Source organism: Typopeltis vanoorti, chromosome 9 (genome assembly GCF_054136105.1).
Source record: "Typopeltis vanoorti isolate ZY-2024b chromosome 9, IOZ_Tvanoo_1.0, whole genome shotgun sequence".
Taxonomy (NCBI): Eukaryota; Metazoa; Arthropoda; class Arachnida; order Uropygi; family Thelyphonidae; genus Typopeltis; species Typopeltis vanoorti.
In genome coordinates, this window is record NC_143557.1 from 23,029,586 (window position 1) to 23,057,481 (window position 27,896).

The window sequence follows — 27,896 nt, forward strand, 5'->3', positions numbered from 1 at the left end:
ATTACTGACATGGCTGATTCAGGTAGGACGGAGGGAACAGAAGTATTTATTAATAATTTAATAACTCCCATCTCCCATTCTATGAAAAATCTCTTCCATGTCTACCTGATAACAACCCATGACCAGCTTATATGTCTCAATCATATCCCTCCTCTTCCTCCTGTTCACGAATTTCTGCAACTTACATTCTCTCAATCTATCCTCGTACTCCACATTCCAAAGGCCACTGACTACCTTGGTGAATCTTCTCTGTACCCTTTCCAACATATCCTCATCACCATGAGAACCTGGCGACCAAATCTGTGCACAGTAATCAAAATGAGGCCTGATCAGGGCCTTATACAATGGAATCACAACCTCCCCATTTCTGCATGTCAGTGTTCTCTGCATCATTGCCATTATTCGATATGATGTCTTTACAACTTGTGCAGTGTGGCCCCTGAATTTCAGGTCCTTGTCCACCATCACTCTTAAATCTCTCATCTCCTCTACTTCCGTTAACGTTTCCCCATCAAGTGTGTACTTTACATCCCATCGTTGCTTACCAAATCTCAAAACCTTACACTTGGCAACATTGAACTGAATAGTTATACTTACCTGTCGATTCAGGCAATCTATTCAGGTCCTCTTGTAAGGCATTAACATCAGCCTGACTGTGCATTGCTCTTCCCAGTTTTGCATCATCTGCAAACAGCTGGATATCACTAGTTAAACCCAACCCAATATCATTAACATAGAAATTGAAGAACAGTGCCCCAAAACTGACCCCTGCAGCACACCGCTGACAACATTTCCCTTTCGGGATACTGTACCCCGATATACAACTCTCAGTTACCTATCCAACAGCCAGTTGCCGATCCAAAACAGAAGTCTGTTATCCAATCCCATCTATTTAAATTTATTTAAGAGCTTGTCATATGGCAGTCTATCAAACGCCTTTGCAAAATCCAAGAACACCACTGTACATGTATTTCCCTTGTCTAAGGTATTTGTCACCTTGTTATAGTACATAAGTTAGTGAAACATGATATCCTCTTAACAAACCCATGCTGATAACCAAAGAGAATACTGCTCTATCGACCCATATCAACCCAATTGATACAACTGCTGTATCAATCCAGGACCTTCACCACAACTCCAGATATACAGACCCGCCTATAATTTGAAATTAAAGCCTTATCACCACCTCTATGCAGTGAAACCATTTTACCCTCCTTTCACTCCCTTGGAACCTGTACTGTTGCAAAATTCTTATTAAACAGGCATGCCAATGCTACTGCCAGTTCCCTGGAACATTCCCTTAAGATGTGTGGTGATATGTCATCAAATCCTATCGCCTTATTAACATCAATGTTATTTATTTCCTAAAATACTTCCTGTTCACTCCCAATTAAGCCATCCTCTACTATCTCCTCTACACTAAGTTCCTCATGATTCCACCCTGATCAGGATGAAACACCCTTGTAAATTGATCACTGAATACCTCAACAATGTCCTCTGCAGCACTCTCATCCCTTAACTTCGACTTTCCATGATCATTTTTCCTTTTATTAGCCACATATCTAAAAAACTCTCTAGAGTTTTTCTTAGCCTGATTTTCCAATTTCTTCTTATACTCTACTTTTTGTTTTCCTTACTAACTGAGTCACCCTACTTGATTCTTCTTTATATTCTTCATGTAACTGATTACCATTACTCATCTTGTACTTCCTCCAAAGTACTTTCTTTTTCCATATTTCATGCTAAGCTCCACATTCATCCATTTTACACCTACCTTATTCAACGTTTTGGCCTTTGAGATACATTTGTACATTGCTACTGTTATGTATTTCTTTGTAAGTTCCCATGCAGCATTTATTTCCCTACAGCTAAACTCCTCATTTCATGTTATAGCTCCAAGTTGTCTCCTAAGCTTGTCATAATCACCAGCCTTATAATTCCACATATATCCTTTCCTCGCAGAAGTCTGCATATGACTAGCCACAGCACAGGTGATTACTTCATAATTACTTTCTCCAACTGGAGGAAAATGTGACACCCCTCTAACAATTACGTCGTCTGATGAAATGATGACATTTAGAACTCTTGATCCTCGCGTGCCTTTCTTTATGTGCTGCCTGAGATAGTTATCTCTCAATAATTCAAGAAATTAATTTTCCTTATTCCCATATGCTATCTCTTCATTGCAATCTTTACCACCATAATTAAAATCACCCATAATAAATACCCTTTCTTTGTTCACTAATCCAAGCTGTTTATACATTTCTTCATCACTACCTTCCACATTCCCAGGCATATAGCAACATCCCACTAAATATGTCTTCCTCTCAACTTTATACCACACTGCCTCATAACAATTGCTACCATTTTCCCTCTTCATGTCTACCTTATGTGCACTTAATTATCCTGCTATCATCAGCATCACTACCCCTCCCTTCCTGCCCTTTGTATCCTCGCGAAAAATACTGTACCCTTCCATTTCTATTCCCCTTACGATATCATTTTCATTCAACCATGTTTCACTTATTTCAATGATTTGGGGGAGAATAAACTCAATCACTGAAACCGTTTCATCCTCTTTAATTCTTTTACTTCTGGCATTTGAGAACAAACACGACAGTTCATTTTTAGGTCCATAGCCAATCCTATCCAATAAGTGGCTTTTCGATTATACGCGAGTTAGCTAGTTCCACAATGAGATGAGGTGTACCTTCTCATAAAATGCTGTTTTTCAGCCAATTCTTCTTTAACCAATTTGCCTGTTCCTCAGAACAGGCAAATTGGCAAATTGGCTAAAGAATACACACACACACACAACCCAATTAAACAGATTTAACACACTGGGCTCAAATTTTAGTTGTTTCGGTAGAGCCTCTGCTACTAATAGCTTAAGCAAGTTTGAGCACGGTTAGTAGTTGGATGGAAGTCAATGAGTCTTTGGACTCCCTGGAGATGTCGCATAATTAGCATCAATTGAAATTTCTAATTAACATTTCAGTACGAGATAGCAGCAGATGTTTGGGCGAATTTAGGCGCACTGCTTTATGAAAAATTAAAAATGCGATAGATGGTGTTGTTGTGTGGCTGTCTTGCCTTTTGCATTGAATGGTAATAGTGAAGTAATATAAGAAAGATTAAAATGGTAAGTGTAAACTGAATCTCTTGGATCTGAAAGTAGAAGTCGTTGTGTTACTTCTGCTTGAACGTCTCTTAAGTTATGCATTGGCTAAGTATTAACTAGTCAAATTATTGTTTAATGTGAAGGTCGGGGAGACCTGAAATAGCGTCACAATCAACACAACGGGACAAATTGTGCTTATGGCATTAAGAAGTAGTTTTATTCCATCTTGTATAATCTGTATTATTAGAGGTTAAGCGAACAATATACCTTATCGATAAACATTTCGTTTAGGTGATATTTGCATGCCATTCAGAGGAGTTGTATTGAAAAAAGCCTGTATGTATATCTGGGTGTGGGCTCATATCCATATACAGTATGTCATGGTGCCGGTGTTATGCTTGTTTAAGAATTTCTTGTGTGGTATTCTCAGAAAAAAAATAATAAAAGAGCAGAAATAAAGTGAACTTCTTCAAAAATATTAAAATGAAACATTTAAAATTTAATGTGCGCTATTAGGCTAATTGTGCGTGTTAGGGAAGGTTCCCCTACAAATGGAGAAATTTAGTGTTTGAGGTGGGGACATCGTTCTGTTATGTTCTTGCAAAGAGAATTGCCCTTTTGTTTTATTCGCGTAATTCGGAATCATTTAATCCCCTCCCTTTTTTTTTTAATTCTCGAAAAGCTATTTTTGTTAATAATTGTTATTTTACAACTATCTCTTTCTAGAATAATGAAATGAGGAACATAAAATGGTACCATGGAAATAAAATACATATTGTACGGGATCATGATTAGACACATAATGTTTTGTAGAACGTGACCTAGAACATAGAAACAATTTACTTGACAACCAAAAGATACTTCATTTCTCTCCCCTCACACACACACAACACACAGTACAGCAGGTCATATACCTTACCCACCCCCTGTTAACTTTGAGTTTACCTAATATCTCAATGGCCTGGTTATTTCTCATCTTCGGCATCCAGTTTATAATTTCAGTGTTTCACAATCCACTTTATACTGCTTATCGTCCTATCTTTTAGAATCCAGTGGGAAGGAAGTTTTTTCACTTGACAATAAATTAAATTAAAAATGTCAAATGATATTCTTATTTAATCCTTTATCCGAGTGTAAGTAAACAGTTTGCATGTTAAGTATCATAAAGATACTTCATAGTGTTGGCCTGAGTGATTTGCATATCTACTCTCCAGCCAAGAGGTTGTGGTTTTGATTCCTGTCATGGATGTTTGTAATTGTTCTACTAACTCTTTGTGGAAAGGGCATCTGTGACCCTACCACTTCTAGCAGAAGGTTTTACTGACAGAACCCAGTAAAGTATGGGAGTGACCATACGATGTCCTATGTGAAAAACTACGACAACATGCAAATTTTGTTTGCTTCCACTTAGATAATGGATTAAACAAGAATATAATTTCTTGGCATTCTTAATCTTAAAATAAATACAGACTAGCCACCTGGTTTTCAGCTGTATCTGTATCATGTTATTCCTTATTATGTACTTTAGGGACTTATCCAACTGAGAGCAAGTGAACCAGTTTCATGTGAAAATGGCAGGGTTTCCCCTCCTCGAAGTTTGTGTTTCATCCTACAAAACAGAGCAGCCAGAACATATACACACACACACACACACATGATCACTCACCAGAGGTAACAAGGATACTTCATAAGCTGTAACCAGATATCACCTGGTTCAGCATTTATGTTCCTCGTGTTCCCTCTCTTACGTGCTATGTTAAATAGTGGGCTCTTAAGAACTTGATTTTTTTAATTTTTTTTATGTGCCCTTTCCAATACATATTACTATAGAAACTAATAGTCTACTGATGATAATCGCTCGCCCTCAGCTTACCTGCTAATCTTATTTGCATAGTTGCTGGTATTTCCATGTCTGTGACAGGTCCACCAAATAAAGTATCCTGTTTAGTGTGACTTGAATTTTTTTCAAAAAATATCATTAATTTTTCAAAATCAATGATAAAATTCATATATCATTAAATATGCTATCTTTTTTTTTCTTTCTGAGTACCCTTCCTGAAGATATTTTCCATTATTTTATTTCCATCATCCTCAGCTTCTGTTAGCCATATTTCATTTACGGTCCAACTGACTATCAGTGTCACAAAATCCTCTCCTTTGTTCCTGATTCTTCCAGCATTTAATTTAATAAATTATCTTTTGCCACCCTCCCCCACAGATGTATATGCTTAGATTGTCTCTGCCTAAGTGTTTATTGCCTTAGTTAAACTATTTGTCCCCATCCTTTTCACATTGTTTTTCTTTCCACAGCTACCTACCACCCACCCTGGGAGATTCAGACCACACTTGCTGACAGCAATTACCGACCCCTTGGCCCATCTCAAGATCCAGTATCTATTACCTCAACGTCACCACCCCTGTCACTCAGTTGCAGTGCTTTTCTATTATGCAGTTCTCTTCTTCTCTCGGATATATCTCAAACTTCCACAAATTCCAGCCTTTTCTTTCTGCATATTCTAGCCATTGTTTACTTGCTTGTTAAGAGCTTATCACTGTCATATTAATAGACTTATTGTCTCTTCCTGTCATGCCTCTGCTCTCAACAACAGTTTCAGAATTTATCATCTTGTTTTATGCTTCTGTGGATCATTTGTGCTTACTAACATCAGTTTCAGCACTCCCTCATCCCTCTTTATACCTCATTCACACTGTAGCATTCTTTCTTAAAACAACACACAGCCACTCCAGTGGTCCTCCTAAGCTGTGTGCAGCAGTTGTTAAAAACAGTGCACTAATGAAACATGTTTTTTTTGTTATTGTCATATTAACACAGCAGTAGTAGTAGATTAGTAGTTTTTACCAGTTTTAAATTTCTCCCTGCCCGAGATGTCAGAGTATAAGTACAGAGATTGATGCAAGACAATCGTGAAATTTAATTAACTTAAAAGCCACAGGAAAATTTAACTTATTCTGCCAAATTAGCTAAAACGGAAATTATGATATGTATGCATGTTTTATAAACAGTTATATTTTCAGTTGAATAAAAATGAGTAACTTCTCGGGGATTTTTTATATGTAATTTTGGGATCTTATATATGTATCACAGCCTCTTGGCTCAGGGTCCCCTGGCCACCCCCAGTTGCTGAGTAAGACATTGTGACTTGCATATTTGCTTCCCTGACTTTGAGGGAATGTTGCTCTACTCATTTCTCTTGCATCCTCATTCTCATTAATTGTTGTTGTATCCATTACCAACTTCACTGATATGTTCTGTACAGTGATATGTTCACTGATATGTTCTGTACAGTGATATGTTCACTGATATGTTCTTTCCAGGAATTCCACTTTGTCCATTTCCTTAAGGTCTTATCATCTATTTTAATGTGATTTACTCTACTTTAATTCTCGCCACTTGCTTCCTCTGGTCTTGCATTCTCATTGCTGATGTGCACTTTTGCTCTTTTTGCTGCAGCCCTCAACACGTACGCTTCCATTCTCGCTGTCACGTTTCCTTTCTTGCTAGTCACGTGGAACTGCTTTCTCCTTTTGCTTCAGCCACACTGTTCTATTGCTACACACAGCTCATACCCAAATGTTAGCATTCTCCATCCTTCTGAAATTAACACTTACATTATACTCACGAGCTATCTGCTGTATTTTCTAGTGCTTGTGTATACCAAAATAGTAATACATGCAACCACAGTGGAAATAGAAATTAGCTTAATAACACAAATTTCACTACACTTCTCATATAGTATTATCAGTATAACAAGGGAGGAAGCAAACATTCAAAAGCAATTGGTTATTGTATGTGGACTGTAGCTATTGTCTATATGCTAACACATGTATGATATAAAATAACATGGGCATTTCTTTATGAAATGATTAATAGGAAACTTCATTTTGTAAAGAAGTGAAAGTGCCATATATAATTTAAAAATTATTTTTTTTGTCTGTTTATTATTTGTAATACCCAAATATTCTGTATACATCCATACATTGCAAACGTATGTAACATGTTTCACAATTGACTGCATCATTTTGGTTTTGGTGCGATTTCTGAGATTTGGTAAAGTTCATCATTTCATTTAAGATTAGGATGGAGTAGTAACTTTCAGAAAATAAATGTTAAATTAATACAAAGTAACACACTTGCATTATAACTTTGATGGCATAAAAATTTTGCTCAATTATCAAGGACATCTCGTAAACCTCCTTTCTGCCAGCTACTCAGTATTATAACCAGAGTAAGACAAGGGGCATGATAAACTTCAGTTAGAGAAAAGTTCTTTTAGTTTATCTTTAACAAATAGTAATAATTGACCAGTTTGATTTAATAGGAAGAAACAAATGAGTAGGAATATTTCGTAGCCTCCATAGTGCAATTGGAAAAACAGCGAAACATTGCACCCTTCAGTTGGAAAAGACGCAAATTCGATTCACGTCACAACAAGAGGAATCCTCATATGGAGGTAGCAGGGTTTTTCCTCATGAAAACTCAGGTTTTTCATCCCACATACAGACAAATTAGCCTTCAGAACACATGCACAAAATATACAGGCAAAAAATACCATTGTTGATGATGATGATGGGGTGGTAGATGGCATTGATGGTAGTAGTAGTGTTGTAGTAGGAGAATTAAGTAGTAGTGGAGAGTGTGAGATATATGTTGCGAAGTACAGCGCCCTCCCTGGATGAGTCCTTGGACTCCTGGAGGTGTCATGTAATAATAATAATAGGTTTTTTAGAGATTTAATGAGCTGGCTTGCCACTCCTCTTATGCCTAAGGGTAGTTTTTTATTTTTTTTGTCGTACTCACGCCAGTTGAAAAGCCCCAATAAAGGTTCTTTGTCTTTACTGACTTAGCTCTAGAGGACTGTAATGTGATTGCTAGATTGAATTCTTTTTAGAACTGTTGCAACACATACTAATATAACACAAAGAATTGGCTCTGTTCCTACATGAAAGTTGTTAAATGGAGTATATTTTAACTTATGAATGATTTTTGTCCAGTGCTTGGATTACAGTCATTCAGAGAAATGGTTTTCTTGATTTTGGAGATTTGGGAAGAATAGTATGCAAACATGGCCTAATTTCCCTTCTTACTGGAATGACATTTCTGTTTCGATATGAACTATTTATAAGTGCCAAAGTTGATGTTGGAAGTATCTTCATGAACTGTCTACATAATAGGAGCATTTGACTCTTCATAGTAAGTTGCCTTAGTTATCCATAATAATGTAGAACTCACTTTGTAGATTCATCTGTCCTATACATTGCTCATACTAGTCAGGAAATGATTACTTCTGTAGTTTATTGTTATAAATGTGAAGTGTCTTTTGACTCTATATGGTCTCATGATTATAAAAATACATATCCTAGAAGAATATTTATAAAACTTTTTTGATCATGACCCACTATATATGGGAAGTGCATTTTACTCCCAATTTTTTTATAACATATGCTAAAATATAACAGAAGGTTATATTTTAGCATATGTTATAATAAATCATGAGTGGATTTATTAATAATCAAATCTAGAAAAGAAACAATTCTCCATAACTCCTCCCTTATGTTTGATAAAAGAACGTCATACCATGGAGATGCCACTCAGCTCTGTGCTGTTTCATACTAGTTTTGTCAGAGAATGTGACAGAGAGAGATCATGGTGGGAACTTTATGACATCTGTTGCATTTTATCAAATGATTTAAAGGGTCCTAACTTCATTAAAATATGTTTAAACTTTTAAACAAACTGTTGAGTTTAAAAGTTATAGAAATGGCTATTATAAGCACCTCCAGTTAATTAGTAAGATTCTATTTTTAAAAAAAAAATAATTTTTGGTAAACTTTCATATTATACTTTAATGGTAATAATTACAGCACAAAGAGAAATAATTAAACAACAGGTTTAATAATTTCATTATTTCGTATCACTCACAACGGAGACATCTTCAGGAATTCAAAGGTTAAAATTGTAATAACACAGACATGAAACATCAAGGAAGGAATGAGATTAGAATGAATGAAGACTAAAGTCCTGTGAGAGCCTCTCTATGGGTACTGTTGACTAGCCTTAGATGATTAGTGGGAGGCCTAAGAATTAAAGTTTCCCAAATTTTGGGAATTTTAACACATTCGCTGCCAACTACGAGTATACTCGTAGTTGGTAAGCCAGCTACGAGTATACTTGTATGACGCTTGCCGCCAGCAGCAAGATTATTGTACTGACCTTGAAGAAATGAAAATACTTTGCTTGTGGAGCTAGCATCAAAACTGTGTATTCTCATAGATAGTATATGCTCCGCACAAGCCAACTACAAGTATACTCGTATGACGCTTACTGCCAGCAGCGAGATTACCGTACTGACCTTGAAGCAGTGAAATTGCTTGATGTACGAGAACAGACTATGCCGAAGTAGCGTGGCAGCGAACGTGTTAATGCTTTTAATGCAACCATTTTTAGGTCTGCTAGTGATTCTGAAAAGAGTCTTTCAAGTTTGTATTTGCTGCAGTGGAGCATGGTGGATTTTGTTCTTGCTGATTTTGTGCAAGATATCCAAGGCATGGTTGTGGCTGCAGATTTTTTGTGTGTGTGTGTGTGTTCTTCTAGGCAGATGTTGGCAGATCTCCCAGTCTGACCATAATATAAGTTGCAAGAACAAGGAATCTTGCAAACACCTGGAATAAGAGGGGAGGAAGGTGTGGATCCTCATTTGATGCTTGCTTCCCTCTCCTAAGGATCCATTTCCTCCCCTCTGTATTATAGTTGTTTACAATGTTCCTTGTTCTTGCAACTTATATTATGGTCAGGCTGGGAGATCTGTTAACATCTGCCAGCACAGCTATTGTTGCTCAGGTCTTGCAGACCATGCCTTGGATAACTTGCACAGAATCAGATGGAAGAAAACCAGCCTAATCTTAATAAATATGGTTGTATTAATCTTCCCAAAATTTGGGAAACTTTAATTCTTAGGCCTCCTGCCCAACATCTAAGGCTAGTCAACAGCACCCATAGAGGGCACCCCTCATAGGACTTTAGCCTTCTTTAATTCTAATCTCATTTTTTCCACAATAAGTGGAAGAAATGAGATTAGAATTTTTTTCGTTTAACATGCAATTATTTGTGCATGTTATAATTTTAGCATTGTGTTCCTGAAGATGTCTCTGTGACTTAGAAAAAATATTGAAATGATTAAACCTGTTGTTTAATTATTTCTCTTTGTGCTGTAATTATTCCATTAAAGTGTAACATGAATGTAAACCAGCACTTAAACCTGTATACTTATTTTGGTAATGATTGTCTTAGCTGGCTGTGACTACCCACCAGTGGTTGCATTCTTATTCAAGTATTAGTTGGGAAATACTGCAGGTCCAAATTTTTCTTATATAGATGAAACCCAAGAATATGATATATTTATAAACTTATGTTTATTCACTGAAATGGTCAAAATTTTAGGTTACTTATGCTTAGGTGACTGTTCAAGTGTCAGCATCTGCTTCATAATACAGCATATGATTAGTAGTTATATTATTATGTTGTAGAGGATGCCCTTGTTATGCTAACAAAAACATCTTACATTCCTCAAAATAAGTTTTTTGTTTGTTATAGAATGTTTTATGTTCACATGAGTTACATGTTGGAATACTAATGCAATTGACATGAAGTAATTGGTTTCTCTAGACAGTTAGCCTAGTCATGAGGATACTTTGCATACAAATTTTTGTTTGCTTACACTTGGATAAAAGGATTAAGCCAGGAATATAATTTCTGGACATCCTTAATTTATATCATGTGATTTACAGCAGCTTAAGGGTGAAAGCTAGATAAGTGGGAGGAGGCTTACATTATATGGAATTTGGGGAACTGACTGGAGCTTCTGACCCAATTTCCAATCCTTCCTATGATACACCTCATTAATGATGATAAGGATAAGGTGACAATTCAGAACATTGCTGACCAGATTGTATTCTATACATTATGTACAAGAACTACGTATTTTAAATTTAGGCAATTTAAAATAGAAAGTGATCACACCTGGTGTGGGGGGCATCATAGAGTACTAAGTTTTGAAGATAAATAATTTTATTTAGGTTAATTTGAAGATAATTAACCTAAATAATAATAAATAAATCAGTGCGAAGTATAGGAATATAATTTTTATATGAATCTTGTACACAAAAGATTACATACATATGATGTAAAACAATCTGAATTATGCCAATTGGAGTATTTCTGAGCTGTACAAGTGTCACCCTAATTATTTCTGTCAAGGAACTAGGGTGAACATTCAAAAACAAAAAACAGAATAGAATTGAAGACAGGCACTGTGGATCTATCAGAAGAATTATGATAGAGAAATATATTTTACATGATTGTACTATTGAGAAAAGACCAAAACAGGGGTATCCTTCCAAGTATAATTATGATATGTTCAGGCAGTAGTGAGCAGAGAAATGAAGGAGTAACTGTAGCCAACATGGCTTATTAGAGAACAGATAAATAAACTTTTTGAATGACATGCAGTTTCAAGTAGAGTGATGTGTGTAAATTTCAAAATGGAAAATTAGAAGAAAAGATTTTAGATATTGTCTCATGGATTACTTCTAAGAGAAGGAAGAATTATTTTAGTTCTTTCCAGAGACAAACCACAGCATAAAAAATGTTTCTCAGCCATATAAAATAAGCTTCAAAAAATTTATAGGAAAGGCTGGAGCTAATAATAATGGCAAGTACGTGCTGGATTTCTGCTCTGGACATGGAATAATCATTAAAAATACCATGTTTTCACATAACTTCCATAGATATGCATATAGAGATCATACACACAAAATAGTAAATATTATGTTATTGTTTTATATTATCTTCAGATTGGTCAAAGATACAAAAACATATAGGCAATTTAAAATAGGAAGTGATCATCACCTGGTGTGGGACATCATAGAGTACTAAAGTTTTGAAGATAAATAATTTCAGTGTGAAGTGTAGGAATATAATTTTTATATGAATCTTGTACACAAAAGGTTATAAATCTTTAGTACTTTTAGTGCCACGGGTGGTATTATAATCCATTATAACCTAAAGAATATATTGAGCTTCAAATTGACTGATTATTAAATGACTTCAAATTAACTTCAAATCTTTCAAATTCGTTCAGTTTGTTTTTCTTTCTCTTTCATATATTCATTATTTACTGCTGTAACTAGTTAATTTGTTTCCTACATAAGATTTGCAGGATAAGTTATTATTATCATCCTTAGTAATCAGAATTTTTTTAATGCTTTTTTTAGCATTTTGCCTTTCATTGCAGTTCAGATTGCTTGTTGGTAGTTGGATAATAGTAGCTGAGTACAGTAGCTGAATTAACTGCACCTACAGTGCATCATACATTGGGGGGGGGGGGGAGCACCTACATCACCGTAACAAGTTGAGCATTTCCAGTCATGCTGTGGCATTTCATCACATAATTGGTTTAAAAGGGGTGCCAACCACTTGAAGTCCTTTAATTAAATCCTGGGCATCTTTAAATCATATGTCATATTTAAGAAACTCTAAGGAAGCATATCCACCAATTCAATATAGGCAGAAATGGCAACCTGAAAATACACTGGATTTGCAATACCATAATCCACCCAGTTTCATTTTTGTACCTATCAGAATCCACAACACAAAAACCAACAAAATATTATTTGGTCTCAGTTTACCAGAATATCAACAACTCTATTTTCAGCTAGCTTCAGACCCTGTATCCAGGTTTAGGATAAATGATCTGCTCCATTAATAATCTTGATCTTAGGAGTTCACCAAACTCCTAAGAAATCAAAACACTAGAACTATTTAGTGAAACTAGAATTATCTATCTAGAACTAGTTAATGAACAGTGTTTAATAATACACTGTTCATTAACTCGTGTTATTTGTGCCTTTTTTTTTTATTTATTTACTATCCTAACTATTAATATCATTTTTAGTGTACGTGCCAAGCTAAATATATTTATTAGTTAATGCCACGATAGCTGTGATATAATAGTTGAAAAGTCCATTAAATATGTTTTATTCAAATCATAATCAATTAAGGATTAAGTTAGTTTGACATTACTGTTTTCACTCTGATAGATAAATGCAAAAGACATAAACTGTTATTGATACTGACTTCTCCCACTTTCCTTGTAGCAGCCACCAATCATTCTGCTAAAAGAAGGAACAGAAAACCTTCAAGGAAAGCCTCAGCTGATAAGCAATATTAATGCCTGTCAAGCAGTAGCTGAAACTGTTCGTACTACTCTTGGGCCTCGTGGGATGGATAAATTAATTGTAGATGATAAAGGTAAAAAAACAAAATGGCATTTTTGTTTAGTTCTCTGATATGTTAACCATTTGAAAATTGCAATTTGTGTTTTGGAGTAATTTGTGGTATTTGAAATAAATGTATTTTTGTTTTCCTTTTAAAAATGAGGAAAATATAGTCAGAAATCATTAGAGTAGCATGGAGGGAGATTTTATGTACTATAGACCCATGCATATAAATCATTCACTACAAAGTTCAAAGGTTCTTCTGAATATTACAGAAACCTGTGAGATCTCTTAATGTAGCCTTTGTGGCTAATATCTAGTAATTGGCTTCTTTGAAAGATGTACTAGATGTACTTCAATTCTATACATTCTGCAAAAAGAAAAAAAAGTATTACATTTCTTATTTACCTTTCTCACTTTTTTTATAATTAATTTATAATAGTTTGAAATCTGCACAGTTAATTTTTAAGTGACAATAACAGAATAATTAGTTCATCTATCTCTGATCTAGAGTATTTTAATAAGGTGGTACACCTTTTCACTATTTATATGTGAAAAATATGATTCTGCATTACCTTGGTATCTCTTCTACCAGTCTTGCCCCCACTTGATGAGACTTCAATAAAAGTCAAAACTAGTAGGGTCCTTCACATAATCCATAGCATTATACACATCCAAAAGGATGTATTCTTTTCACTATGGCATATTAAGGCAACTAATATGAAGCTATTAGCCCATTTATACTAGTTGAACATTTTATTTGCTTACACTTAGATAAAGGATTAAACAAGAATATAATTTCGCCATCTTTAATTAAATTTATAACTAAGTGAAAAAACTTTCAACAACTGCATTAGAAATAAAACAGGAAATTTTAAAATATTTATTAAATCATTTAGAAATAATGATAATGAACCCATTACATGTTAACATAAGTAGCATATTTTTTATGAAAAATAACTATTTTCCAAGTTAAAACAAAAAAATTAATGAGAAAAGTGACATTGTTTTACATTTTTGTAAATGTAATGTCTGGCTTAATAGAAGATGGCCTGGATTCTCATGTCTGTTTCTACATGTCATGTAGTTTTACACCCTGATAACTTAAGAATGTGAAAATTTCAGTTATCATGATATAACAAGAGAAAATAAAACACCCTGTATTAAGCAAGCTTGTTCCTAAGCAGATATCGTTAAGAGCCTTTGAAAGTAACAAATACAAAAAAATAAAAAGGAAGAAAAACATGCTTGCATCCAAGTGAAAAATATAGCTGAAATTGTTTGTTGAACTAAATTTAAAAAAATAAAAAAAGGAGGGAATTTTATTACAGTTGTGATATGATAAAATAAGGTTAAGTAAAGCAAAGAAGATTAATCATAGGATTTCGTATGTGAGAGGCTAGTTTTTACACTTGAAATAAGAGATTAAAGATTCAAGTTAATTCTTAGAAAATTTTGGAAGGGGGATTAATTTAGTATAGATGACATAGAGGTTAACTTAAACAAAAACCAAAGCTCAAGGTCATAATTCCCGAATTTGAGACTTCCTCACTTGTCAGTCGCGTGCACACAGACTGCATGATGTTTTGGCAGAAAAATACCACTCTAATTGGTCAGTGAAATCGACTCCAGTAATGGGGGGGGTTAAAGGTGTCGGTAGGGGTCATCGTATAAAAGGGTTGGGGGACAACCCCCCGAAGAGGCTTTTTTTCCCTGAAGTTTTCTTCACGAGTCTTCGTATAGGTCTCGCATGTTTTCTCCGTCCGACACAATAAGGAAACAAAGTGTGTGGGATTTTGATTCCATGTTCCTATTGTAAGAAATGAGGGACGCCGTTAGTTAAAAAGAGAGAAGATAATGTCAGTGTGTTTCGTCATCCAGTGATTGTAACGAGAGAGAGAGAGAAAAAAATTCTATAAAGAAGTCAGTGCCCATGTGAACTTCACAGCCATAGAATAGATGATTCTATGTATGTCCTTGATTGAAGAATGTAAGGTAAAGATTGTGAAAGCCCATCTTAGTGCCAAAAGAACTTAGGAGTGATAAGTTATAGAAGAGCTCGTCCTAGGAAGGTAAATATCGGAAAAAGGTAGAGACCAGTGTAGAAGATCCAAGTAAAAAGGTACTGTAAAATCTCGTGTCAATTCAAATCGTATGTAACTGTAGTCATTGTTCAATTACTGAACAGTTGAAAGGATTAATGAGTATTATACTAGGACTTTAGTACATGTCAAACTAGAATAAAATTGAGCTTGTTAGTATTAATTAATACGTATTTCATGTGCCTAGAGATTTGTGCATGTACATTGTATTTTAATTAAGAGAGTTTTAAAGGTCAAAAGTGTGTATTAGCTCAGCGAAATGATAAATTTAATCCATATTGTCTTAATGAGAAAATTAGAGTAACTGATTATATATGTCCTAGAAAATACAGAATTATATCATGATCAAACCAGTAAGGGGTTAGACAAAGGATCAACTAGTTCTAGGATTATACTTGTTTGTATGTATAGAATCCGTTATGGCAATGTGATCACAATTCTCATGTATGATCTTAACCTAATACTTGTGTTTAGCTAGTGAAAATTTGTATTATATATTCTTAGTATTGAATTGAGTTTTATTTGATAAAGAATGAATTGTACCATGTTTAAGAGTTCAATAAACTTTTGTTCATTGAAAATACAGTTGACTGAAATTGCCACTCAATGCACCACTTGTGGCAATGTACGAACCTAATCATGTGGGGGAGGTGAATTTGTTAAGTTACAAGATAAAGGTCACGACTGCATATTAGTTTCACACTCAGACATATTTTGTTAATTACTCCTTGTTTTTGAATTTTATATCTTAAACTAAATGTCCTGAAAGACGCAGTATAAAATAAATATTCAGGGACACTAAGGGAAGAAGAAGCTTGAATATTTGTATCTGGGTGATATTCGTATATAAATAAGATTTGGACAAAGACAAGTAGAGTTTCACATATAAGGATAGTTGAAAGCCTAATAATCGTAGATTGGGACACAACAGTAGCCTCTGGAAAACACTGTACATTCATGTGATAATGAGCATAAAAAAGATGAATAACATCTTAGTATTATCATAAAAATAGTTTTGACCTTGTGGACCGTGCTGAAAGGATCTCGGGGACCCTTAGAGATCTGCAGACAAACTTTGAGAACCACAGGTCTAATTTAGTTTCTTATATTTTTTTTCATCACATTTGCCCAAATGTTGAGTGACATAGAAAAGCATGACATTATACACTTGTGATCATTTATTAGATAAAAAATTTTATAGGTCAAAGCTGTATAATTGAGAGGAGACCTCCACATAGTCTTGCAGAGAAAGGAAAACAGAAAACTGACCAGGGCTTCTGACCTAATGTCCAATCCTCACATTCCGTGGTGCACCCTGTTGGGTATCTACCTGGATACTGAACGAACAAGGATGACTTGGCAATTTGAGATTTAGCCGACCAAATTTTATTCTTATTGGCTTAAACCAAAATAAAAAATGATGATACGACATGGCAGAATTTCACGCCGCCTGGGGCGTCACCCGGTTAAACAAGGCCCCCGTTGTTTACGCCAGGGAACCAGGGCGAACGGTGAAAAGTCAGCCACTGGAACAAATCTGAAAACAAACCCCAACTCAACATCACCAGAGTTAAAGATCGATACTATCAACATAAGAAGCCTAAATGGCAAAGAAATGGAGTTAGCTGAGGAATTGGATAAGTACCAGATCGACATAATAGGGGTGACTGAAACAAAAAAGACAAAAACTAGTGAGATCTTTCTGAACAATAAATACAAAATGTTATATTCAGGCAATGACAATCGAGGAAAAGAAGGAGTAGCCATGGTATTCAACACTAAATACGAGGCTAATCTTCTTGAATGGCAGGCAGTCTCAAGTAGAGTGATGTGTGCAAATATCAGAATGGGGGACCTGACAATGAGACTTATTTGTGCCTATGGTCCCACAGAAGATTCTACTAAGGTAGAAGTCGAGGAATTTTTTGAGGCTTTAGAGAAAGCAATTGACACAATGAAAAAAGAACAGTTGGTCCTTGCTGGGGATCTAAATAGCAGAATATGAAATGATTGTCAGACATACAAAAATATTTTAGGAAAATTTGGAGAAAAGAGCAAATCTAATAATAATGGCAAATACCTGTTAGATTTCTGCTCAGGACATGGACTGGTTATTACTAACACCATGTTCCAACATAAAAATGTGCACAAATTCACATGGAGAGAAGAGGCTAGGAATAAGAAAAGTCTCATTGACTATGTTATTGTTGATAGTGATGTTTTCTCCCTGGTGCTGGACACCAGAGTGTACAGAGGATTTGAAATTGGAAGTGATTACTATTTAGTCTTAACCAGGATAAAATTGAATTTCATATTGAAAAGAATAACATCTAAGAAAGTTTTAAAGCTAATCAAAGTTGAACAGCTCTCAGATGTGAACTACAGTCTAAAATACATACAGATTATTGAAGAAAAAATGAAAGAGTTTGAGAACCTTGAAGAAATCTGGATTGATTTAGACAGAGAGGCATGCGGTGGGGTTGTCTGCAAGGATAGAAAAATCAGAACTCCATGGTGGACACAGGAAGTTAAAGAGGCAGTGAAGGAAAAGAAGAAAGCATATCAAAGGTTCTTGGCAAATAAGCCAGCTTAGAGAATACAGAGACAAATGTAAGAAAGCTAAACACTGTGTAAAACTGCCTAAACAACAGTCATGGGGGGTGACTTTGACAAGAACATAGAAAATAATTATCAAGAAGGTGGCAAGGTATCCTGGAGGTTGTAGAAGAAACTTAGAAATGGAGGAAAGAGTGCTGTAAAAAGAGTTAGAGATGATAAAGGTGACATGAAAATGGGAGTAAAAGATATCCTTGAAGTATGGAGTAATTACATCAAAAAATTACTAAATGAAACAAGCAGATTGCACAGTGGTGAAAAACACTGAACAGGCATACAGTCAGGAATACATATCCATACTTGAAATGTGGAAAGGCAGTAGGAGTAGATGATATTTGACCAGTAATGCTAAAGTATGGTGGTATAAACGTCTTACAGTGGATGCACTGCATAGTTCAGAAGGCCTGGACAGAGGGACGAATTCCCAATGATTGGAGTAGAGCTCTCAATAGTACCTATATATAAAAAGGGAAATAAAGCTGAATGTGAGAATTACAGATGTATTTCCATACTGAGTGTTCCTGGTAAGATTTATACAAGTATACTTGAGAAACGGTTGAGAAGAATTGTGGAAGAAAAGCTTGGTGAACAAGCTGGATTCAGGCCAAATAGAGGCTGTCAGGATCAGATCTTCACTTTACGACAAATAGTTGAGAAATCATGGGAATATAACAAAGAATAGTATTTAAGTTTTATAGATCTGGAAAAGGCATATGAAAAGGTGCCAAGAGAGAAGCTATTCAATACGTTACAGTTATATAGTGTCAATGGGGCATTATATCAAGCAGTAGTTAGAATTGAAGGAAGTACAGGAAGATGGTTTAATGTTAACTCTGGTGTGAGACAAGGATATACATTATCCCCTCTGTTATTCATTATCTATATGAATCACATTATGAAGGAAAGTGGTATTAAACATGATATCAAAATTGGAGATGTTAATGTCAGCTCTTTGCTTTATGCAGATGATGTTATACTTCTAAATAAATCCGCTACAAGTCTGCAAGATTCTCTGACTAAATTGAATAACTGTTGTAATAGATATTGTATGAAGGTCAGCATTAAAAAGACAAAGACAATGAAAACAGGCAGAATCATTGAAAATGTCAACTGTGTTGTGAATGGAGAACCTGTGGAACAAGTAAAACATTTCAGCTTCTTAGGCACGATTTTTAGTGAAGATGGTAAATTAAATATAGAAATAGACAACAGAATCAGCAAAGCTGGTATGTTAGGAAGTCAATTGAATAAATTCATATGCAATAAGAGAGAAATTTGTCAGAACACTAAATTAGCTGTATACAAGACAGTGTTCAAACCATTTTTAACTTATTGATCTGAGAGCTGGGTCAGAAGTAAAACACTTGACCAAAGACTAGAGATCACAGATATGTGATTCCTGAGAAAGATTAGAGGCATGAACAGATGGCATCAATGGCAATATCATATTAAAAACGAGGATATTAGGAAAGAACTTGACATTGTCAGCATCCAGGAATGTGTTAGCAGAGCTAATCTCAGGTGGTATGGTCAATTAAACAAAATGGGCGAGGAAAGATTAGCAAAACAAGTTGTTGAGAAAATGACCCAGAGGAAGACCGCCTTAAATGATAGAAATATAAGATCTGATAATGTTGGAGTCTTGACAAGTAAAAGACTGATTTGGAGGAAAATTGTAGATAGGAAGTTAGTAATGATGTAAATTTTTCATGTAATACTATCATATCCTGTACACCCCTTGAGGGTATATGGCAGGAATTTGATGATGATGACCATCTTAGGAAGATTTTCAGCTAATTTCCAAACTACAGGATCCTGTTTACAAGATCTCTGTGGGGAGTCAACTGAAATTGAATCACTCTCTAAATGTCGTAAACAGCAGTTAGTTTGCTGTAGTGAATTTTCTTTACAGCAGCATTGTGCCTATTGGACTTTGTTCTCAGGATTGGACTCAGTATTTTGTAGCAAATTGTCATAGCACTGGCATACTAAAAGTTAACTATATTCATATGTCAGTATGAAAAAGGCAATATAAAACAGCTCTGGAATAAAGTTTCTCAATCAAATGAAAGGATAGAATGGTGGCATTTTGCAAAATTAGCATCATGATAAGAAGATTTAGGGCAACCAGACTCATTAAGATATTTCTAATATCTTTCTAGAGAGGAGGATCAATAAAGTAGTATTGGCCTAATATTCTTGAGTGGTAAGATTTTCCTGATCATCATAGTTGGACAGAAAACGTAGCCAACTTCAAGCTGGCTCCAACTTCTGCATATAAAATCAGACATCTAATTACTAGTTGAAACTACAACAGCAATACTAGGCTGGCTGTGTTAGTTCATTTAATCTAATATAAAACAAATAAATTCAGCTTCTTTGTCTCTTTATATTTATTCAAGTTTAGTAGAGTTATAATTCAAGTACCATACATCCTTTTAAACTCGAGCTCAACAGGAAACTGAAAATAGGTAAACATCCATGTAAGAAGCAGCACTTTGAGAGGGGGTGGGATGACCTAGAATTGGAATTAAGGGATACGTGTTAACGTAACTCATGGTACTAACCACACGTATGGAGAAAAATGAAATCCCTCTGAATAATAAGTATAATTCATTCACATACTAGAAATCAGAGAAAAGTGGGAGTAGCAATAGAATGCATTGGAATGGGAGCCATGAGAAGAATGGAACTGAATTTATTACACTGTTGTGAGACGACTTCTTCGAGCAACATGTGACAGAAGGAACTCAAGGTCAAAGAGTGCTAGATGTGATTATTTTGTCATAGAGAATTTCAGTTTAAGACATATTATTTTGCCTCCAGTTGGTGACAGTCATTATGTAGTAATGACTTAAGAAATGGCTAAGTTTATGAATGATCCATTCAGAAAAGGTTACATGCTGAACTACTAAGGAAATTATGACTGACTGTGGAATGTGCTAGGTTCTGTGCCATGGTATCAGTTGTTGGATAGGGAGAATATTAAAGGATTTCACTTCTACTCTATTTATTCTTCAAACTTGTAGGTTCGAAGAATAAATAGTGTAGGAGTGAAATAGAAGTGTGATCTTATTAAGCAAGAGATTCATATGAAAAGATCATGTAGACAGAATGCTATGTGCATAAGTATGATGTCAGTTAAGAAGAGTTACAACTATTGTGCAGAAAGCTAAGTGTGAGTATAAAAAGAAACTGGCAAACTGCAGACAACCCAAAAGAATTCTATTGTCATCTGCAAGTAACAGAAAGAATGAACATGAAAGAATAATTACGTAATACAGAATAATTCTTATTCGCTGAATAAGAATTCTGCAACAGGACCGATGGGATATCAACACAGTTGACAAAAGAGTATTCAGCTGAAGTGGCTATTTCTTTTAACCAGGCTATATATTGGAATTTCAGAACCAGGAAGATTTCAGAGGAGTGGAAAGAATGTGATCTTTGTATCACCCTTGTGCAATGATAATATCATTGCACAAGGGTGATACAAAGATTGATGTATCCTACTCCCAACCTATCAGTATCTTTGGAATGGTGGTGAAGATTTTGGAAAAGTTGGTTAGGGGTTGCATACAGAAATGAATAGCATGGGTTTATTGAGTGTAGGTCATGTTTGTGCAACTTGCTCACATTCTGTAATGATGTCAGCATTGACTTAGATAAGAGGAATGGTTATACCATGATAGTTTTGGATTTTACTAAGGCTTTTGACACAATACAGTATGGAAGACTGTTGTATAAATTGGAGAATATGAAATTGGATCATAAAATATTGGTGTGGATAAGAGAATGGCTGACTGACATATCAAAAAGTGGTATATTGGAGATGTTAGTCTGCAAGATTTAATGTAACCCGTGGTGTGCCACAGCAATCAATCCTTTATCCATTGTTATTCAATTTATACATTAATGATATTGGGAATGGTATGAAGGTCAGCAATGAAAATAGGTAGAATTGTTGAACATGTCAACTGTGTTGTGAACAGAGAACCTGTGGAACAAGTAAAACATTTCAGCTACTTAGGCACAATTTTTAGTGAAGATGGTAAATTAAATATGGAAATAGACAACGGAATCAACAAAGCTGATATGGTAGGAAGTCAACTGAATAAAATCATATGGAATAAGAGAGAAATTAGTTGGAACACTAAATTAGCTGTATACAAGACAGTGTTCAAACCAGTTTTAGCTTATGGATCTGAGAGCTGGGTCAGAAGTAAAACACTTAACCAAAGACTAGAGATCGCAGATATGAGAGTCCTGAGAAAGATTAGAGGCATGAACAGATGGCATCAATGGCAATATCATATTAAAAACGAGGATATTAGGAAAGAACTTGACATTGTCAGCATCCAGGAATGCGTTAGCAGAGCTAATCTCAGGTGATATGGTCACTTAAACAGAATGGGCGAGGAAAGATTAGCAAAACAAGTGTTCTCTGCCAGGTTGGCTGGAAAACGACCCAGAGGAAGACCAAGATATAGATCGATTGATACGGTACAAAGTGCCTTAGATGGTAGAAATATAAGATCTGATAATGTTGGAGTCTTGACAAGTAAAAGACTGATTTAGAGGAAAATTGTAGATAGGAAGTTAGTAATGATGTAAATTTTTCATGTAGTACTATCATATCCTGTATACCCCTTGAGGGTACATGTCATACAACATACAGCTGTTTGCTGGTGATGCAAAGATAGGCAGGGTAATCAATAATGTAGCTGATATACAGTATTAGCTGAATGATTTGAAAAAGCTGGAATTGTAAGGATGCGAAAATGGCTGTCAGTTCAATTTTAGTAAATGTAAAGTCATCCACTTTGGTGTTTAAAGATATCCAATGTCATATTATATTGGTGGGATTATGCTAGAAGAAACTAATCAGGCTAAAGATATTGGAGTTTCAGTAAATAGGAAGTCGAAGTTCAAGGGCCATATTGCAAATATACCTCAGAGGATAATTGCAGTGCTGAAACCGACCTTGACATGTAAAAAATAAGGAATTCGTATTGCCTCTTTACAAGGCCTTAATATGACCTCACTTGGACTATTGTGTGCAGCTCTGGTTTCCATGATTCTAATACAGTGGAGAGAGTTTTAAAATGATATCAAGATTGTGGAATACAAATTATTAAAACAGATTGAGAAATTATGAACTGGAGACACTAGCAAACAGAGGAAAGGAGATTTATGCAAATGAGAATGTAACAAATGTAGTATACTTACAAACTTCTGATATCCTGTATGAAATGATCATACAGGATTTTTCTTTCAAAGTTTCTAGCCATTTCGAATTAACATTGAAGTTGCTATTTATTAGTTCTTCAGCCGGTATTAGTGGAGGCTGTCAGGATTTAAGGCAATTTATACTTATCTGTGGAAGATCTTCATGTATTGGTAACAGGGGATTGCTTTTTTTTTTTTTTTTTTTTTTTTTTTTTTTTTTTTTTTTTTTTAACTAGAGCATCTTGTCGTTGCTCTAGTAAAAGAGTACAAGAAACTGTTAAAAATTTGGTGGTGCAATATTGCTCAAAGTTGGAAGCCAGTAGGGGGGGGGGATTTGACACAGCCTATTATTGTCCTCATTGCTGCATTTATTTGCGTGTCGATTTTCTTGATATGAGGACTGTTTAACCATACTGGTGAATAATATTCTGCTGTAGAGTAGACTAGGCCCAACATGGAGCATCACAGTGTAATAGCAGAGGAACCCCATTTAGAACCACACTGTTTTTGTATAATGTTATTACGAATTCTGATCTTTAGAGATATTCCAGATGTCTTTTGAAAGATAGTGTTCTATCCACGATAACACCCAGATATTTAGGGAAATCTTGATGCTGCAGCATTGTGTTGTTAAAGCTGGCTAAAGTTTCCTATTTGCCAGTTTGAATTCCAGAGATTGAAAATACACTTGTCCCTCAATATAAAAATCTACTATTTTCTACCTTGCCCTGTTTCAATCTGCCTAGCTATTTCTACCACTTTTCTATCATTTGATTTGATACTTCATTAAATAATTGTTCAGAGTATATCAGCATCATGTTTGAAAAAGTTGCTAAGGAAAAATAAGATCCCTATTTATTTGTTTCTCGAATATTTTGGAGGTTGTGGTCCTTGGGGAAACTAGTATAAGACTGCTCCAGAATACAGGAGCAGATGGAATGAAATAAGATTATGGTTTAGTAAGTTTGACCATGTTTTTATAGGCTTAAAAGTGAAGTAGAGAAATGGTGTACATTTTATCAGAATATCAACCATCAAAATACATATAAAAACATCAGAAAGCAAAAAAAAAAAAAAAAAAGATATCTATTCTATGTAAAAGTGATTGGAGTAGTCTATGAGAGAAGTGGTAGCTATTAATCAGATTGCTTCCTTTGGAAAGTATCAGGTGTTTTTTGAGAAGTTTTTAATGCACTAACTGGAATGTGAGAATAATATTCTAAGGCTGAGTGAATTAGGAATTTATATTGTGTTATGAGTTTTACAAGTGAGGAGTACTTTCTTGAATGGAGAAAGACATCAAGTTTTTTGGAAAGTGAAGGGACTATGGATACAATGTGTTTGTTCTAGTGCATGCTAGAGGTATAAGTTTCAGTTCAAGAATTGAAATAGAATGTTTCTTACAAGAAATGAGACAGGACTTTGTTTCCATAGATCAGATGTTTGGGAGATTGTTCTCATCCCACATGAGAATGGCAAGGAGGTCAGTGTTTAAGACATTGATTATAGAAGATCTTCAAGCCTGGATCATCTTCTTTCTATGTCTGTACAGCCCAAATCGAGCCTTAACCTCCTGGATTTATTGCTTCCAACCCTCTATATCCAAAACCTTATTTCTCCACGTTTGTAATTTTGCAATAATGTTGCTGTCTTGACTAATGAAAATGTTATCATCTACATTTTGTGGGATGTATTCAAAGGATAAATGGTTGTTATGGAGAAGACGAATTGAGTGTACTGTCAGCAAAACTATGCATAGACATGGACAGAAGTAGTACAGTACCCAGAGGTACTCTGGCATTTGTTAGGATCTCCTGTAAATTAAGAATAGTAAAATCCTCATTGGTGGGCCTTCTGGACAAAAAGAAAGGAGCTGTTTGCTGATGATCTTTCCATTATTTTCAAGAAAATGGAGGTGAGGTTGGTGGCTTTGATAGTTTTGATGACTTATTTCTCTTCCTTGAGATAAGTTAAATATAGGTATACTTCCATGCTGTTGGATAGAAGCCAGACAAGTACAAAGGATTAGAGATTGGGAAGATATTATGGCAGAGATGACAGGAACTGGTGTGAGAACAGAGATTGATGAATTGGTGGATGTACTTGGGATATTGCAGAATCTGAATGCAAATACAGCTGTGGGATATCAGCTTGCATTTTAAGAGATGTGCAGGCGACCTGCAATGCCTTTGACTAGGCTTTTTAATTTAAGTCTCAGTTGTGGCAAAATCCCAAGAGCACTGAAGGAGGGCAAAATAATTTCTTTGCATAAAGGAAGATCTAAGTCTATGGTGGCAAATTATAAACTAGTCAGTATCTTAGGCATGCCTGTAAAAGCTGGAAAAGTTGGTCATAAAGGGAATTCAGGAATGGGTGGATAAGAATATGATACTCTATGAGGGGGCAGTATGGCTTTGTGAATGGTCGGTCATGCCTCAGTAATCTACTATCTTTTTTAATAGAGTGACAGCTGAGTTGGATAAAAGAAATGGCTATATGATGATACTGCTGGATTTTGCAAAGGCATTTCACAGGATACCTCGCATAACTATGTTATGCAAACTTTGACAGATGGGGATGGATATGAAACTGGTGATATGGATAAACGGGTGACTGATGAACAGATACCAAAAAGTAGTATATGAAGGAACAGAATCCAGAAGGCAGGTGATTAGTGGTGTGCTACAGGATTCTGTGCTTGGACTACTGCTGTTTAATTTGTACATAGTTCCACATGATAAGCTGATATTTAAGTTGCAACACATGGGTCTGGATGTCAGATTTGTCAACTGGATTCAGGATTGGCTGTCTGATAGGTATCAGAGAGTTGTGTATGGTGGAGCAGTTTCAAGGAGACAGAAGGTTACAAGTGGAGTCCCACAGGACTCAGTACTAGGACCTATATTGTTTAACCTTTATATCAATGACATTGCCAGTGGATTGCAAGGGGATATTCAGTTGTTTGCAGGTGATGCGAAGCTGGGAAGGATTATTAGTAATAGTGCAGATGTGGTAGCCCTGCAAGAGGATTTGAATAAGCTAGATAGATGGGCAAATGAATGAGGGTGTCAGTTTAATGCAGCAAAATGTAAGGTCTTGAGGTTTGGGAAACATTGATGGGATGCTGCATACTCTATGGGAGGTACTGGAGGAAGTTGGGGAGACAAGAGATCTGGGGTTGATGATTGATAGAAACCTGAAGTTTAGGGGACATATTGCAAAGGTGGTGAAGGTAACACAGAGGATTGCTGCAATTATGAGAAGGACACTGACCTGCAGAGATAAGAGGGTTATCATTCCGTTGTATAAGTCTCTGATCAGACCACACTTGGATTATTGTTCTCAGATTTGGTCCTCAGGATTTGAAAGGGATAAATTAACTGTGGAAAAGATACAAAGACGGATGACAAAGATGGTCTCAGGACTGTACAAGGATAGTTATGAGAATCGGCTGAGGGAATGTGGACTGCAGAGTTTGGCGGATGGAAGAAGGAGAGGTGATATGATTGAGACTTTTAAACTGTTGAGAGGTGGTTACAGGGTTGACACTGGGGAGTTCTTTCGCTTGGTTGAACAGCGGGAAGGAGTGATGATAAGAGGCCATCCCTGGAAGTTACGAAAGGAAACTGTGAGGAAGAGGGTGAGGAGTGGTTTCTTTGCATGGAGGGTGGTTGAGCCGTGGAATGCACTGCCTGATAGAGTGGTGAGGGCGAGAACAGTCAATGAGTTTAAGGAGTGGTATGATAGACTTTGTGTTTCTTAGGGGGAACCTCCCCTCGATGAGTCTTGACAAACTTTATGTTCTTAGGAAGGACCTCCCACGATGAGTCTTTTGACTCCTTGGACGCCTGAATAATAATAATAATAAAATAAAGGGCAGAAGTAGTATAGTACCCTAGGGGACTCTGGCATTTGTTAGGATCTCCTGTGAATAAAGGGAGATATTCAGTTGTTAATGATGAAAAGTTGGGTAGGGTAATAGTTGATCAAGGTGATGTAGAGAGCTTGTAGGATGATTTAACCCTTTAGCTGCTGAGCCTGTATGTGTACAGTTGGCGTGCCTCCCATATTCAGACAATTTGTTAGTATGGAAAGAATCGTTGTAAGATATTCAAACTTCGCGGATAGGTTCCTCCATCTGTTGCCAACCAGTTGAAGTTTATTTGACTTATATTTCTGTCCTTGTATGACATCTAAAAGAGAAAAATTTGAACTGGTGCAACTAATCATATGCAGCACGATGCATAAACCACGTCACTACAGGGATGTCAGAGATGTCACAATATGGTGTCTACCAGTAAATATCTGTGTTATCTTACTGATGATCAAATTGATGAATTGTTAACAACAAATGAGTCGGGAGAAGAGTTGTCCGAGTTAACTGAATTGTGTACTTCAAATGAAGAAGATCCTGGTGATGTAAGTGCTACAAGCGAGCAAGATAGTGACAAAAGTTTCGATACGAACGTGCATAAGCGAATGCGTACCGAAGATGTATTGTTCAAGTGGCGTGATGATGCATTTACTCCAAGTGT

The 27,896-nt window shown here is 35.7% G+C and overlaps 1 protein-coding gene across 1 annotated transcript in view; it reads left to right on the forward strand.

Annotated features, from left to right (window-relative positions):
* Positions 1-3,079: 3,079 nt before the first annotated feature.
* The window catches only part of CCT7 (chaperonin containing TCP1 subunit 7), a 154,516-nt gene continuing 129,699 nt past the window's right edge, over positions 3,080-27,896 (forward strand). Inside the window, exons 1-2 of the mRNA XM_090397352.1 lie at positions 3,080-3,142; positions 13,295-13,448. Of these exons, the coding sequence (XP_090253478.1) occupies positions 3,140-3,142; positions 13,295-13,448 (157 nt within the window). The 5' untranslated portion in view covers positions 3,080-3,139. The remainder of the gene's footprint in view (positions 3,143-13,294; positions 13,449-27,896) is intronic.